This window comes from Oncorhynchus clarkii, chromosome 23 (genome assembly GCF_045791955.1).
Source record: "Oncorhynchus clarkii lewisi isolate Uvic-CL-2024 chromosome 23, UVic_Ocla_1.0, whole genome shotgun sequence".
NCBI lineage: Eukaryota > Metazoa > Chordata > Actinopteri > Salmoniformes > Salmonidae > Oncorhynchus > Oncorhynchus clarkii.
The window spans coordinates 10,760,663-10,776,597 of NC_092169.1; the positions used below are offsets into that span (position 1 = coordinate 10,760,663).

A 15,935-nucleotide genomic window follows, 5' to 3' on the forward strand; every position below is an offset into this window, starting at 1 on the left:
TAACTCCATTTTCCCGTTCTCAAATGTGAAATGAACTGTCCATCAGCTGCCAGCTACAACTCATTGGTCCCGTTAGAGGGGCCCACGGTAGGAACTAGTGGACAAAAAAGCATTCTTGCCTTTCTGTGCTAGCTGTCTGCACACAGTCACACAAATCCACACACACAAAAATACACAAACACACTCACACATATACACACAAATCATAACTTTACTATGGGTGTAAACTATATACGCTATAAAATCTGGACAGCTGAGATGGACAGTGAAGTAATATTTACCTATAATAACCTTATATCATTCCCCCTAGCAAGTGATAATATTATTTCATTTCATTTTATATACATTACAGACACTGAATTGTGAGATGTCTTAAGATGTCTTGCAGAAGGGGAGACAAAACGCTTTTCTTTCCATTCCAACAGTATACACAGGAAATCTGTCTCCTAACGCCAACATACTTCTCAGGGAGGGAGAGAGAGAGAGAGAGAGAGACAGAGAGAGACAGAGAGAGACAGAGAGAGAGACAGAGACAGAGAGAGAGACAGAGAGAGAGAGACAGAGACAGAGAGAGAGAGAGACAGAGACAGAGAGAGAGCGAGAGAGACAGAGACAGAGACAGAGACAGAGACAGAGAGAGACAGACAGAGAGACAGAGAGACAGAGAGACAGAGAGAGAGAGACAGAGAGAGAGAGACAGAGAGACAGAGACAGAGAGAGACAGAGACAGAGAGAGACAGAGAGAGAGAGAGAGAGAGAGAGAGAGAGACAGAGACAGAGAGAGACAGAGACAGAGAGAGACAGAGACAGAGAGAGACAGAGACAGAGAGAGACAGAGACAGAGAGAGACAGAGAGAGACAGAGACAGAGAGAGACAGAGAGAGACAGAGACAGAGAGAGACAGAGACAGAGAGAGAGACAGAGAGAGAGAGAGACAGAGACAGAGAGAGACAGAGACAGACAGAGAGCGAGAGAGAGACAGAGAGAGAGACAGCGAGAGAGACAGAGACAGAGACAGACAGAGAGAGAGAGAGAGCGTTCAAAAGAGTAGAGAAAAAGAAAAGAGGCACAGAACTTCCATACAGCCCACTTACCTTCACTCCACCATCCGATTTTTTGTTTAGTAAACTTTTGCATGCTGAAACAGAAAAGGGAGAGGGCCAGACGTTAAGGACATGACTAAACTAACGTAGCAGGCGTTAAGGAAACGCCTGAGCGGGGTCCCCACATCCGGTTTCCAGGAGAAGAGGAAGCTAGGTTGAAGATACTGTATCCCTGAAAACCGGATGTTTCCGGTTTCTACCGACCCGCATCAATCAACCTGGAACCATAATACTGTAGGAAACATAGGTCAGAAAAATAGAGGACAGTGATGTCACAAGTCTCTGTGGTCACCGAGGTGAAGAACTGCTCAGGAGTCATCTGATGCTCGAGACTTGAACAGTAAATACTGTAGGGTATGTACAGTGAGAACAGGGTGGTACAACACAGTACCGTTTCCTTTTAGGCATGCCCCACAGACATATTATCACATACATTGTCTCCACGCCACACACACTGTACATACATTACAGCACAGAGCATACGCTCACATAGAAAAAGAAAAACGACAGAGAGAGAGCCACATAAACAGAAAGAGACACACAGAGACGGACAGAAACCCTCACACACATATACAGTGGGGCAAAAAAGTATTTAGTCAGCAACCAATTGCGCAAGTTCTCCCACTTAAAAAGATGAGAGAGGCCTGTAATGGTCATCATAGGTACATTTCAACTATGACAGACAAAATGAGAAAAAAAATCCAGAAAATCACATTGTAGGATTTTTAATGAATTTATTTGCAAATTATGGTGGAAAATAAGTATTTGGTCACCTACAAACAAGCAAGATTTCTGGCTCTCACAGACCTGTAACTTCTTACAGGCCTCTCTCATCTTTTTAAGTGGGAGAACTTGCACAATTGGTGGCTGACTAAATACTTTTTTGCCCCACTGTATGATAACCATCAATCAGGTTTCAAAGATCCTCAAAATCCCTTAGCTTCCTTTGACACAAGTAGGAAGGAGGACAAGGAAAAGAACACAAGATAAAAAAAAATCAATATTCAGTATCTTGGTCTTTATATAAAGTGACAACGACGACTGCAGGCAAACATTGGTCTCAGGCTCGTTCGCAGGTGCTTCATGCGATAAGGTGCTTCGTGGGTCATATCATAAGCTCGGCATGCATTATCCACAGCAAACTAACAGCTCCCAGAGTGCAGCTCAGTTAAAGAGTGCATCATAGGGATAAAAGGGAGACACCCTGCCTGCCGCCTGGTATAGATTGGATCCAAGCATCTAAAGACTGTATTGTGGGCGGAAGCCGTAAGCAGTATATCCTCTTTCAACCGCTGCAATTAAAATAAGTGAATACCATCTATCATCGTTGTGGGAGAGTTGTAAGATCATGATCAGGGGGTCAGAAACAAGTCACCAAACAAACAGCAACAGAAAGGGCAGGGTCGGTGTCCAAGTGTTAGACCAGCCAACTCAAGCAGCCAGTGACAGAAGTGTACTTCCTTTCACCCATAGGAAGGTACAGAAAGAAATCAAACGGAGCAAGCAAGACGCCAGAGATAAAGCAAGAGAGAGAAATCAGAACCACTCCGGTGCATCTGGTAACCCATGAAGGCTGACAGAGGCACAGATACATGCTGGCTTGCTGGAGGTACCAGGCCATGCAGAGGAATGCTGTGGAGTATGGGCAGAGATAGACTGGGCGATCAGCTGGGCATTGACTAGGATCTGTGGATCTTAACTGGACTTATTTGCGAGGCAAAGGTAACTGGGTAACCGATTGTTTGCTTTTAGTCCTTATTAATTAGGGCCAAGACTGCCCAAATGTTTGTTGACAAAGCTTTATTTGGTGGAAAGAAAGAGAGACATGCTCACACTCGGCAGTATGTAGACTGGCACGCATATTGTGCATGCACATACACACATTGTCCTGTTGTGAGTGCATTAACTAGGTTATGTTACAGGTCTGAAATCAGTCTGAATAAACGGAGAGAAAGTAAGACCAGTGTCAGCAGCAACGACATGGATAAGGTAAAGCCAAATAGATAATGCACCTGACTAATGGAATTATTATGGAAAGGAGATTGTTGTGTGCTATCACACAGCAGCGCTACGGCAGAAGGAGTTAGAGGCATAGCCTCAGGCCAGCCTGAATATAGCAGGCTAACTGCATTTCCTCTCCGACATCTTCCCTGATTTGGTGAGAGTGTGTGTGTCTGTGTGCGGGTGTGTGTATGTGTGTGCGCATGTGAGTGTGTGGGCAGGTGTGCGTGGGTGTGTGTGCGTGGGTGTGTGTGCGTGGGTGTGTGTGGGTGTGGGTGGGTGTGACCATAAAAAGTATGGCTATCACCTTCAGTTCTAATGTCAACGGAACATCACACAGTTCTAATGTGATCTGTCCATGGCTCATGAATACAAAACCATAATGCATTTTGAGTGTCACACTGTCAGTTACCAGGTACCTGCCTGCAAAACACCATAACAAGGCTGTGACAGGTCTTAAAATCATATGCATGGGCCCATAGAACAAGGTGTCTGTAAAGCACGGGTTAGGGTCCTGCGTTCTAAGCCTTAGGTAGGGCCAGCCTTGGTCCATAGTCATGGATCACTCAGAGGGTGTAGTGCGGGCGTGGAGAGGGAAGGAGAGGGTTTGGGGGGCAGCGGGTGTTGTGTGTGAGAAAGGCCACTCCGGAGCAGTACAGTACGTGCCAGTGTGCGAGCTGGTGGGGCAACCAATGGTCAGTGGCTGGCACCCCGGGCCACATGCTAACAAGACCAGGGGGCAGTGTTGGCACAGTGCCAGGTTGCTGCGGCTCCACTGCCCTGACTGACATACCTTCTGAAGCCAGAGCAGCCGTGCTGGTGGTGGCTGCGGGGCTGGTGTGCTGTCGGCCCACTATTGGACAGAGAGGCATTCAGTTGGGAGGGATCAACCAGAGAATAGGCAGAGCCTCTAGAGAGCACAGTGTCACTTCCTTCTTTAAGTGCCTGGTCCCAGCTCAACTAACCCACCATTTTCATGTCATGGGGGGGGGGATTTGGAGTCCATGGATACATCCATCCATGGCCTCCAAACTGTACATCCTACCAGATACTGATACTTACCCCAGTGTGCACACATCATCGATAACAACCGGTTATTCAAAAATATCCACATAAAACACTGAGATCGACAAGTGACAGCTACGCGGTGTTATGAAGCAACATCGTATTCCTGGGCCGCAGGACACAACTTAGTATCCCAGTATTCCTGGGCCGCAGGACACAACTTAGTATCCCAGTATTCCTGGGCCGCAGGACACAACTTAGTACCCCAGTATTCCTGGGCCGCAGGACACAACTTAGTACCCCAGTATTCCTGGGACGCAGGACACAACTTAGTACCCCAGTATTCCTGGGCCGCAGGACACAACTTAGTACCCCAGTATTCCTGGGCCGCAGGACACAACTTAGTACCCCAGTATTCCTGGGACGCAGGACACAACTTAGTACCCCAGTATTCCTGGGCCGCAGGACACAACTTAGTACCCCAGTATTCCTGGGACGCAGGTGGCTTGTGGATTCATACAAGGACAAACAACCTACTCTACAAGTCTGCAGTTTACAACGCTCCTTATTACGAGTGACATGATCGTATTTATAACGTCTGTATGACAACGGGACACCTCAACGCATCTACTCAGGACATATTTCGGTTTCAGAGACATTATACTAAGTCTTCAAGTTTCCTCTCTAAGGGCAATTCAATCGGTGGTAAGGGCACCAAACCCACTTTACGTTACTCAACACTTCTGAACAAACAGAATGTATTTGCACACTCAATGTTCATCGTGGAATCATTTTGACTTACTCAAACTTAGAACGACGCTAAAGCCATTCTAAATGCGAACCCCCAGGTGCCCCCCCTCACCTGAGAAGTTTCGGGTCACCAGCATGGTGGTGAGGATGGCTCCCTGGGGAAGACACAGAATACAAGGTCAGTGCAAAGGACAAGGGGTGTATACCATCTCTCTAACACAACAGATGGGATATATACGTGTGCAGTTGTGTGCGCTCGTGCGTGTCTGCACACACCTTGAGTTTTCTCCTGGCGTTGAACTTGCGCAGGCACTCCACGGTCTCTTGACGATGCATCATGGAAGCCACAGTGGAGCGTTGCTGGATCGGGGGGGAGAGGAGGACAGGAAAGAGGAGATTGAACAACAGATCAATGACTAGGCCGTGGCAGCACCAGTTACGGAGGTATGATGGGGCCAACGTCACCAGATTGCAGTACCGATTCCATCCACAAGTAAAACCCAAGGTGAATGACGTGTCAGTGACGGTGATGGGGTGACTTACGCAGACCCATGGGTGCTTGAGGGCCTGGTCAGCAGTGATCCTCTTGGTAGGGTTGATAGTCAGCATCTGGTTAATCAGGTTCTTGGCTTCGGGGGTCACTGTGTCCCACTCAGGGGAGGGAAACTGGGAGGGAGAGAGAAAGGGGGCGAAAGAGAGAGAGAGAGAGAGAGAGAAATGGTTATTGCATTATGTCAAGACGGTACGAGGACAGAAACAGACACAAATACACACAGACACACACACTCAACACACGCTACAGCCCGGTGCTCTTTGTGATGGAGATTTATTGAAATAGTGAGCACAATGATAGAGAGACTGAGGAGGAGGAGATAGTGCTGGTCATGGCAGGTCTTTCCGCTTCAATCGTCCGGCTGCCCCACACTAATGCCCTGCCTGGTCCTCACAATCCTTCAGGAGAGCTACTAGGTGTGCCAGCTTTTGCTCCAACCCAGTTGTAACACATCCGAACCTGAATTAGAAGGTAATTAGTAAGTATCTGGTCAACAGATAACTGTAGTTAGCAGAATGATGTGTGCTAAATTCGTGTTGGAGCAAAAATCTGCAAGAATGTACAGTAGCTCTCCAGTAGAGAGGGTTGGCACCCCTGCCCCAAACCAAAAGCACACGTAATACAAGTTATAGTCCTGCTGCATGTATACATATCACAGCATCCTTGTTAGCTTGGATTCTTCAAGCACTAGTTTGAGCTGTGCCCCTGGCCGCCACACTGCTGTAGTGTCTACTAGGCCCCTCACCCTCGATTAACAACTGCAGAGGGCCGCTCTGACATGATCGATGGGCAGGAAACACAGCTCTCTATCGCGAGCCAATTTCAAAATGAAGGAGAGCAAAATCTGGACCGGGTCCGCTTGGGTTGTTGCGGGGACCTGAAAGTGTGTGCGTTCGTGATTGCGTGCGAGGAACACTACCCGAGCAAAAGTGTGCACTCAGACAGGCAAACACTCTCTCTGTTGGGGACACACACACACACAAACACCCACACACACACAGACACAGAGTGAGGCTGTTCCCCCTCTCCTTCCATCAGTGCAGTGTTAATGGCCTGAGAGCTGCTAAAAGCTCCTGCCAGCCCAAACCAACACCACTCCACTGCATCCCTACAGCTCTCCCTCCATCCCTCTCACCCAAGGCCTCATCCAAACTGACACATGTATGTAAACAGACAGACACAAAGACATAGACAGATTTAACCACACAAACACACAAGATATTACTCACCACTCTGAGTCAAGGACACTAACAAGGCACACAAACGCAAAAATGCACACACAGACACACACACACTGGCATCTCAGTGAATTTGACGTTAATCACGCACACACAAATCTGTTCTCATCCCATAGTGGTGAATGGTAAACAGAGAGAGAGAGAGAAGGGCAGATGGTCACTACTCACATCGTAGGCCCCAGCCTTGATCTGCTGATAGAGCTTGTGCTGGTCCTCATCCCAGAAGGGAGGGTAGCCCACCAGGAGAATGTACAGGACCACACCTGCACACAGAACACACACACAGGGGATTAGTACACACACACACACACAGCTATGTCTCACTATACTTGTGAGGACTTTTTTGATTCCCATTAATAATCCTACTTTTCCTAACCCTAACCTTAACCCCTAAACCTAACCACTAACGCCTAACCCTAATTCTAACCCTAACCCCTCAGCCTAAAATAGCCTTCTTACAAGTGAGGACCGGCAAAATGTCCTCACTTCTCTGAATTGTAGTTGGCTTACTATTCTTAGGACTTCTGGTACTCACAAGTATAGTAAAATGTGTACACATACACACACACAGGTTGGAGGAGTCACTCACCACATGCCCAGATATCCACCGGCTTGCCGTAGGGGTCCTTCCTCAAGACCTCTGGAGAGAGGTAGCCCGGAGTGCCTGCAAAACCTACATCAGCAAATAACATGTCAAAAAGAATAAAACCAAAGTCTAGGATCTAATGTAATGACATTGCCAGAGAAGTGTACCAACACGGCATTCCATCAAAACCATCATCCCCATTCAGAAGAGCTATATCAATGAGTAGCACTATGATCTGAGAAGAAAGAACCAGCCAGAATTCCAATCACAGATGTCCAGTCTGTCCCTGGAACTCAGAGTGTGCACAGACTTCTGTCTCATTGGCTAGATAAGACCAAGTCTGCTAATTTGGAGCTTATTCCTCAACACCAATCTAATAAACATCTATTAATGCATGTTGGCACTCAGCCAAGGCCCGCTGGCCCCTGTTTCTCTCTGGAGTGTGGTGTAAGTGACAGGTTCAAACCACTCTGTCTGGAGAGATGGACAAGGGGGGGGGTCAAATCAAAAGGTTGTCAGATTAAAGGTGAGGGTCCCTACTGTCAATACTGCACAACCTCTGGGCCCACTATATTGATGTGCAAATGCCAAGCGACATTATGCCAGTGAGTAAGAGATGGAGAGCAGAGCTATGGAAGGAATGGAGGGATGATCAGAAGAGTGGGTGGTGGGATGAAAGAGGTACAGAGGAGGGCAGGATGATAACGCAGAAAGAGGATGGCGGGAAGGAGAAAGAGAAGAGGTGGAGGTAAAGTATTGGCACTGGCCCATAGGACTGCAGTTGTAAGATCGGTGCCATTAAAGAGTACTGCTCATCCTTTTTTATTCACTGCAGACATTTAACTTACATTTTAGTCAGTTAGCAGATGCTAAATTTAGCGACTTACAGTTAGTGCAGCTTAAAGATAGCTAGGTGAGACAACCACACATCTCAGTCATACTAAGTCCATTTTTCCTCAACAAAGTAGCTATGAGCAAAGTCAGAGCTAGTAAGAAAGAACATTTTAAAAAATAAGTCAAGTGTGAGTGTTAGGTTACTTAATATATTCTTTAAAGAGGTAGGGTTTCAGATGTTTTTGGAAGATGGGCAGGGACTGTGCTATTGTCAGGGAAAAGCCAAGGGACCAGATGTGCCAGAAAAGAGTACTCGTGTTGGTGTGTGGGTTTGAGCATAGCCTGAAGGTAGGGAGGGGCAGTTCCTCTTGCTGTTCAGTAGGTAAGTGCCATGGTCTTGTAGTGGATGCGAGCTTCGACTTGAATCCAGTATAGTGTGCGGGGGAGTGGGGTGACATGGGAGAACTTGGGAAGGTTGAACACCAGGCAGGCTGCGGTGTTCTGGATAAGTTGCAAGGCTTTGATGGCACAAGATGGGAGCCCAGCCAACAGTGAGTTACAGTAGTCCAGACGGGAGATGACCAGTGCCTGGATTATGACCTGTGTCGTTTCCTGTGTGAGGTGAGGTCGTACTCTACAGATGTTGCAGAGCATGAACCTGCAGGAGCTTTGATGTTTGCAGAGAACCTCAGGGTGTTGTCCAGGGTCATGCAAAGGTTATTCGCACTTTGGAAGGGGGACACCGTAGACTTGTCAACCATGATGGAGAAGTCTTGGAGCGCGGCAGGCCTTCCCAGGGAGGAAGAGCAGCTCTGTCTTGTCGAGGTTGAGCTTGAGGTGGTGGCCCCACATCCAAGCAGAGATAGGCACAGGTATCAGAAGGGGGGAAGGAGAAAAGTAGTTGAGTTTCATCCGCATAGCAATGATAGGACAGACCATGCGAGGATTTGACGGACCCAAGTTACTTGGTGTTTAGAGAAAAGAGGAGAGGGCCCAGACCTGAGCCCTGGGGAACACCAGTAGTGAGAGCATGTGGTGCAGACACAGATCCTCTCCACTTCACCTGGTAGGAGCGGCCTGCCAGGTAGGATGTAAAGAGTGTGCAGAGCATGAGAGACGAAGCCCTGAGAGGGTGGAGAGGAGGATCTGATGGTTCAAGGTGTCAAAGGCAGCGGATAGATCTAGGAGGATGAGAACAGAAGAGAGAGAGTCAACTTTGGCAGTGTGGAGAGCCTCCGTGACACAGACGAGAGCAGTCTAGGTTGAGTGACCAGTCTTGAAGCCTGACTGGTTAGGGACAAGAAGATCGTTCTGAGATAAATTACGAGAGAGTTGGTCAGCGACAGCGATGCTCAAGTGTTTTGGAAAGAAAAGATGGGATACCAGTCAATAGTTTATGATGTCAGAGGAGAGGAAGTCAGAAGAATGACTTCCTGTCATTGTACGCCTTCCATCTTTGTCATTGCTAGCATTACTCTTTTATGCAATGTACAGTGCCTTGCGAAAGTATTCGGCCCCCTTGAACTTTGCAACCTTTTGCCACATTTCAGGCTTCAAACATAAAGATATAAAACTGTATTTTTTTGTGAAGAATCAACAACAAGTGGGACACAATCATGAAGTGGAACGACATTTATTGGATATTTCAAACTTTTTTAACAAATCAAAAACTGAAAAATTGGGCGTGCAAAATTATTCAGCCCCTTTACTTTCAGTGCAGCAAACTCTCTCCAGAAGTTCAGTGAGGATCTCTGAATGATCCAATGTTGACCTAAATGACTAATGATGATAAATACAATCCACCTGTGTGTAATCAAGTCTCCGTATAAATGCACCTGCACTGTGATAGTTTCAGAGGTCCGTTAAAAGCGCAGAGAGCATCACGAAGAACAAGGAACACACCAGGCAGGTCCGAGATACTGTTGTGAAGAAGTTTAAAGGCGGATTTGGATACAAAAATATTTCCCAAGCTTTAAACATCCCAAGGAGCACTGTGCAAGCGATAATATTGAAATGGAAGGAGTATCAGACCACTGCAAATCTACCAAGATCTGGCCGTCCCTCTAAACTTTCAGCTCATACAAGGAGAAGACTGATCAGAGATGCAGCCAAGAGGCCCATGATCACTCTGGATGAACTGCAGAGATCTACAGCTGAGGTGGGAGACTCTGTCCATAGCACAACAATCAGTCTTATATTGCACAAATCTGGCCTTTATGGAAGAGTGGCAAGAAGAAAGCCATTTCTTAAAGATATCCATAAAAAGTGTTGTTTAAAGTTTGCCACAAGCCACCTGGGAGACACACCAAACATGTGGAAGAAGGTGCTCTGGTCAGATGAAACCAAAATTGAACTTTTTGGCAACAATGCAAAACGTTATGTTTGGCGTAAAAGCAACACAGCTGAACACACCATCCCCACTGTCAAACATGGTGGTGGCAGCATCATGGTTTGGGCCTGCTTTTCTTCAGCAGGGACAGGGAAGATGGTTAAAATTGATGGGAAGATGGATGGAGCCAAATACAGGAGCATTCTGGAAGAAAACCTGATGGAGTCTGCAAAAGACCTGAGACTGGGACGGAGATTTGTCTTCCAACAAGACAATGATCCAAAACATAAAGCAAAATCTACAATGGAATGGTTCAAAAATAAACATATCCAGGTGTTAGAATGGCCAAGTCAAAGTCCAGACCTGAATCCAATCGAGAATCTGTGGAAAGAACTGAAAACTGCTGTTCACAAATGCTCTCCATCCAACCTCACTGAGCTCGAGCTGTTTTGCAAGGAGGAATAGGAAAAAATTTCAGTCTCTCGATGTGCAAAACTGATAGAGACATACCCCAAGCGACTTACAGCTGTAATCGCAGCAAAAGGTGGCGCTACAAAGTATTAACTTAAGGGGGCTGAATAATTTTGCACGCCCAATTTTTCCGTTTTTGATTTGTTAAAAAAGTTTGAAATATCCAATAAATGGCGTTCCACTTCATGATTGTGTCCCACTTGTTGTTGATTCTTCACAAAAAAATACAGTTTTATATCTTTATGTTTGAAGCCTGAAATGTGGCAAAAGGTCGCAAAGTTCAAGGGGGCTTTCGCAAGGCACTGTACATTTGAATGTTTAAAGTCAAACTCTTACCAAACCACGCCTGCTCATCTCCCTGCACCTCGATGGCCAGCCCAAAGTCAGCCAACTTCACCGCGGCTCCTTTCAGCTTACTGGCCAGGAGCAGGTTCTCTGGCTACAAACCAGAGCCAAACCATAGAGGGGAGACAAGACAGACAGAAAGAGAATAAATCAATTAGGCAAAACTAATTGAAGAAGAAACTCCTTCAAGAGTCGATAAAAGGCACAGACAGAGTTGAGTCATTCAACTGAACTGTGAGGTCCATAAACGCTGACTGCAAAACATGACAGGAATCTGGATCAGAAAATCCATGAAAAAACATACTGTACCAGTCAAAAGTTTGGACACACCTACTCATTCAAGGGTTTGGCTTTATTTTTACTATTTTCTTAATTGTAGAATAAGTAGAATCAAAAACTATGAAATAACATATTTGGAATCATGTAGTAACCAAAGAAGTGTTAAACAAATCAAATATATTTTATATTTCAGATTCTTCAAAGTAGCCACCCTTTGCCTTGATGACCGCTTTGCACACTCTTGGCATTCTCTCAACCAGCTTTATGATGTAGTCACCTGGAATCCATTTAAATTAACAGGTGTGCCTTCTTAAAAGTTCATTTGTAGAATTTATTTCCTTCTTAGTGCATTTTAGCCATCTGTTGTGTTGTGACAAGGTAGAGGTGACATACAGAAGATAGCCCTATTTGGTAAAAGACCAAGTCTATATTATGGCAAGAACAGCTCAAATAAGCAAAGAAAAATGACAGTCCATCATTACTTTAAGACATGAAGGTCAGTGAATACGGAAAATGTCAAGCACTTTGAAAGTTTCTTCAAGTGCAGTCGCAGAAACTGTCAAGCGGTATGATGAAACTGGCTCTCATGAGGACTGCCACAGGAAAGGAAGACCCAGAGTTACCTCTGCTGCAGAGGATAAATTCATTAGAGTTACCAGCTTCATAAATTGCAGCCCAAATAAATGTTTCACAGAGTTCAAGTAACAGACACATCTCACATTAACCGTTCAGAGGAGACTGCGTGAATCAGGCCTTCATGGTCGAAATGCTGCAAAGAAACCACTACTAAAGGACACCGTTCAAGAAACACGAGCAATGGACATTAGACCGTTCTGTTCTTTGGTCTGATGAGTCCAAATTAGAGATTTTTGGTTCTGTGAAATGCAGAGTAGGTGAACAGATGATCTCCGCGTGTGGTTCCCATCATGAAGCATGGAGGAAGAGGTGTGATGGTGTGGTGGTGCTTTGCTGGTAACACTGTCAGTGATTTATTTAGAAGGCACACTTAACCAGCATGACAACCATAGCATACTGCAGCGATATGCCATCCCATCTGATTTGCGCTTAGTGGGACTATCAATTGTTTTTCAACAGGACAATGACCCAAAACACACCTGCAGGCTGTGTAAGGGCTATTTGACCAAGCAGGAGAGTGATAGAGTGCTGCATCAGATGACCTGGCCTCCAAAATCACCCGACCTTAACCCAATTGAGATGGTTTGGGATGAGTTGGACTGCAGAGTGAAGGAAAAGCAGCCAACAAGTGCTCAGCAAATGTGGGAACTCCTTCAAGACTGTTGGAAAAGCATTCCAGGTGAAGCTGGTTGAGAGAATGCCTAGAGTGTGCAGAGCTGTCATCAAGGCAAAGGGTGGCTACTTTGAAGAATCTCAAATATAAAATATATCTGGATTTGTTTCACTTTTGGTTCCTATATGATTCCAAATGTGTTATTTCAAAGTTTTGATGTCTTCACTATTATTCTACAATGTAGAAAGTAGTAAAAATAAAGAAAAACCATTGAATGAGTAGGTGTGTCCAAACTATTGACTGTACTGTAGGGGAGAATGAAGAAAGGCATAAATCATTCAATGTCATGTGTGTCAGAAGTGGGTGGGAGTACACGTAGTGTGCCTCTGAGGGTCAGAGAAGGTCAGAGAAGGTGAATGTAAATACCCCTGGGGTGTGACCTTCAATCAGTATCTATGGGGGGCTGTTGGGAGGGAGGGGGAAGAATAGGAGGGCAGGGGAGGGGAGGGGACAGGGACAGGTGGAGTGTGACTGCCGTGTGCCCTCATGGCCCCGGCTTAGTTTGACTGATTCTGCGACGGAAGCGTGACATTTTTGCTAAGTCTCCTCCGTGCGCCTCTGTCTCTCTTCACTCTCTCTTGAGCAGGGAGCATAGAAGGAAAGGAGCGAGGGAGACTGAGAGAAAGAGAGAGGGAGAAGAGGGAGAGAGAGAGTTCAAGAAAGACAGGGAGAACAGAGAAAGGGAGATAAAGAGAAAGGACAGAGAAAGAGAGTGTCGACAGATGGAGAAGAGCGAGAAAGAGACAGACAAAGAGAGAGAGAGAGGTTACACCCGCCGTGATGAATTAGAGGTGGCATAATAAGTCCCCCTACAGTCTACACTGGCGCTGGAGCGCTCCAGCGTGACATCACCCGGGTTGCCGTAGCAACCAGGCTGCCACCAGCATCTCTCTCGTCCCCTTCGCTCTTCCCTTGTTTACCTTCAGCCATTTGGCCTCCGGAGATGCCATGCAGGCAGCCAGCCCATTGTGATGGTCTTTGTGTTTGTGTGGTGTAGGGAGGACAGCTCTCAGCTTCTCTCTTATTCCCTGTATGTCTCACTTTTCATCTTTATTCTTGACTTCATTGCAACCTCCTCCCCCTCTCTCTTTTTTATTTTTATTTCCAAAGGACATAAAACATATAATGGAGTGGCATGAGGCCTTACTCCACGGTAACCGTCTTACACACGCATGCGTACACACACACACTTCATTATTTCCCCCTCATTTCGCACGCACACACACACACACACTTCATTATTTCCCCCTCATTTCGCACGCACACACAAACTTCATTATTTCCCCTTCACTTCGCACACACTTCATTATTTCCCCCTCATTTCGCACGCACACACAAACTTCATTATTTCCCCTTCACTTCGCACGCACACACAAACGTCATTATTTCCCCTTCACTTCGCACGCACACACAAACTTCATTATTTCCCCTTCACTTCGCACACACACACACACACACACACACACACACACACACACACACACACACACACACACACACACACACACACACACACACACACACACACACACACACACACACACACACACACACACACACACACACACACACACTTCATCTTTTCCCCCTCACTTACTGCTTGTCTCTGCAGTGGATCTGCTGGCAAAAGTAGTAACAATGTATTTGACTTTTATGGAACGCCTCCCAGCTGAATGACGGATGGTTCGACTGGTACATGTACACAGAATAACGGTGGTGATACAAGATGTAGTTGTAGTAGTATTGGTAATAATGCTTTCAGTGCCGTGTTTGTAAGAGCTGTACGTTCAAGAGGCTCACCGTGACATTCAACACATCTTGTTGACTAGAGCATGTAAACGGTTTGCTCTTGACAAAGCTAAGCATGCCTAAATGGGTCCGTTGTTCACCTTTCAAACCAAAACAAAATAACTCTTTGAAGTGTGTCGTATTGTTAGTAATGGAGTGCGGTGGTAAGTATCACCAGGCCAGCCAGCACTGTGTCTATTCACCGTGATGTCACCCTGGCTATAAATAAAAGTCAAATGGTGCTCCGTCTGCTTTCGTCAGAGATGGAGAGACCGAGACCGAGAGAGAGAGAGAGAGAGAGAGAGAGAGAGAGAGGGAGAGAGAGGGGGGAGAGAGAGAGAGGAGAGAGAGAGACAGGCTGGGGAATGATAATCACCTGAAACACGCTGTCTGGCTCAGTGCCTCTACTTTTAATTCCAGTCTGACTAGATGGAAAGGGTCTGTTTTTTTTTTATGAGCCACTCTCTCTGACGTCCAAAGAATTGTATTTTTGTATTTGCTTACGTGTTTGTGGAATTTTGTGTACTTTTTCATTGGCTTACGTATACACACGCATGTGTGCCTATGCGTCGGTAGGATTACCAGCGGGAGGAATTTAGGGGGTGGGGGCATGATGACGCAGCCCTCCCAGGTGTTGCGTTGCCATGGTGATAGATGACTCACCTTGAGGTCCCTGTGCACAATGTCATGCTGGTGCATGTGGTGGACACTCTCCAGGATCTGATTGATGCACTGGCTGCAGAGAAAGGAGACACAGGACACAGAACACACACGTCAACACGCTGACACATCACAACCATCACACAATAAACAGTACGGGGTAGGAACTAATAGAAACTACTGGTTTATGGATCAGATGAGGTGTGTTTCTCCTTGTCATGTAAGCACTTTGAGCACTTGCAGGAGTGCAAAATCAATCCAATTCATGACTATTGCTGTTTGTTATTATTAGAAACAGTGAACTAGAACTACTGGCTGAGAGGCAGAGAAAGATAGAGTGAGAATGTGGGCCTCCTGAGTGGTGCAGCAGTCTAAGGCACTGTAGCAGTGGTCTAAGGCACTGCATCGCAGTGCTAGAGGCGTCACTACAGACCCGGGTTCGATCCCGGGCTGTATCACACAACCTGCTGTGATCGGGAATCCCATAGGGCGGTGCACAATTGGCCCAGTGTCTTCCAGGTTAGGGGAGGGTTTGGCCTAGGGGAGGGTTTGCTCTAGCGACTCCTTGTGGCAGGCCGGGTGCCTGCAGGCTGACCTCGGTCGTCAGGTGAACGGTGTTTCCTCCGACACATTGGTGGGGCGGGTGTTAAGAATCGCGGTTTGGCGGGTCATGTTTCAGAGGAC

General features: G+C 46.5%; 1 protein-coding gene across 9 annotated transcripts in view; it reads right to left on the reverse strand.

Annotated features, from left to right (window-relative positions):
* Window positions 1-15,935, reverse strand: part of LOC139381196 (calcium/calmodulin-dependent protein kinase type II subunit gamma-like) — a 135,212-nt gene that overhangs the window by 34,243 nt on the left and 85,034 nt on the right. For 6 of the 9 annotated variants that reach the window (XM_071124635.1, XM_071124631.1, XM_071124633.1 and 3 more), the window contains exons 6-14: window positions 15,255-15,327; window positions 11,207-11,309; window positions 7,240-7,323; window positions 6,819-6,913; window positions 5,403-5,525; window positions 5,136-5,219; window positions 4,972-5,014; window positions 3,898-3,957; window positions 1,095-1,138 (exon numbers count right to left, since the gene is read on the reverse strand). In XM_071124635.1, the coding sequence (XP_070980736.1) occupies window positions 1,095-1,138; window positions 3,898-3,957; window positions 4,972-5,014; window positions 5,136-5,219; window positions 5,403-5,525; window positions 6,819-6,913; window positions 7,240-7,323; window positions 11,207-11,309; window positions 15,255-15,327 (709 nt within the window). The remainder of the gene's footprint in view (window positions 1-1,094; window positions 1,139-3,897; window positions 3,958-4,971; window positions 5,015-5,135; window positions 5,220-5,402; window positions 5,526-6,818; window positions 6,914-7,239; window positions 7,324-11,206; window positions 11,310-15,254; window positions 15,328-15,935) is intronic. The other 3 variants (XM_071124634.1, XM_071124630.1, XM_071124636.1) reach the window with 1 other exon arrangement.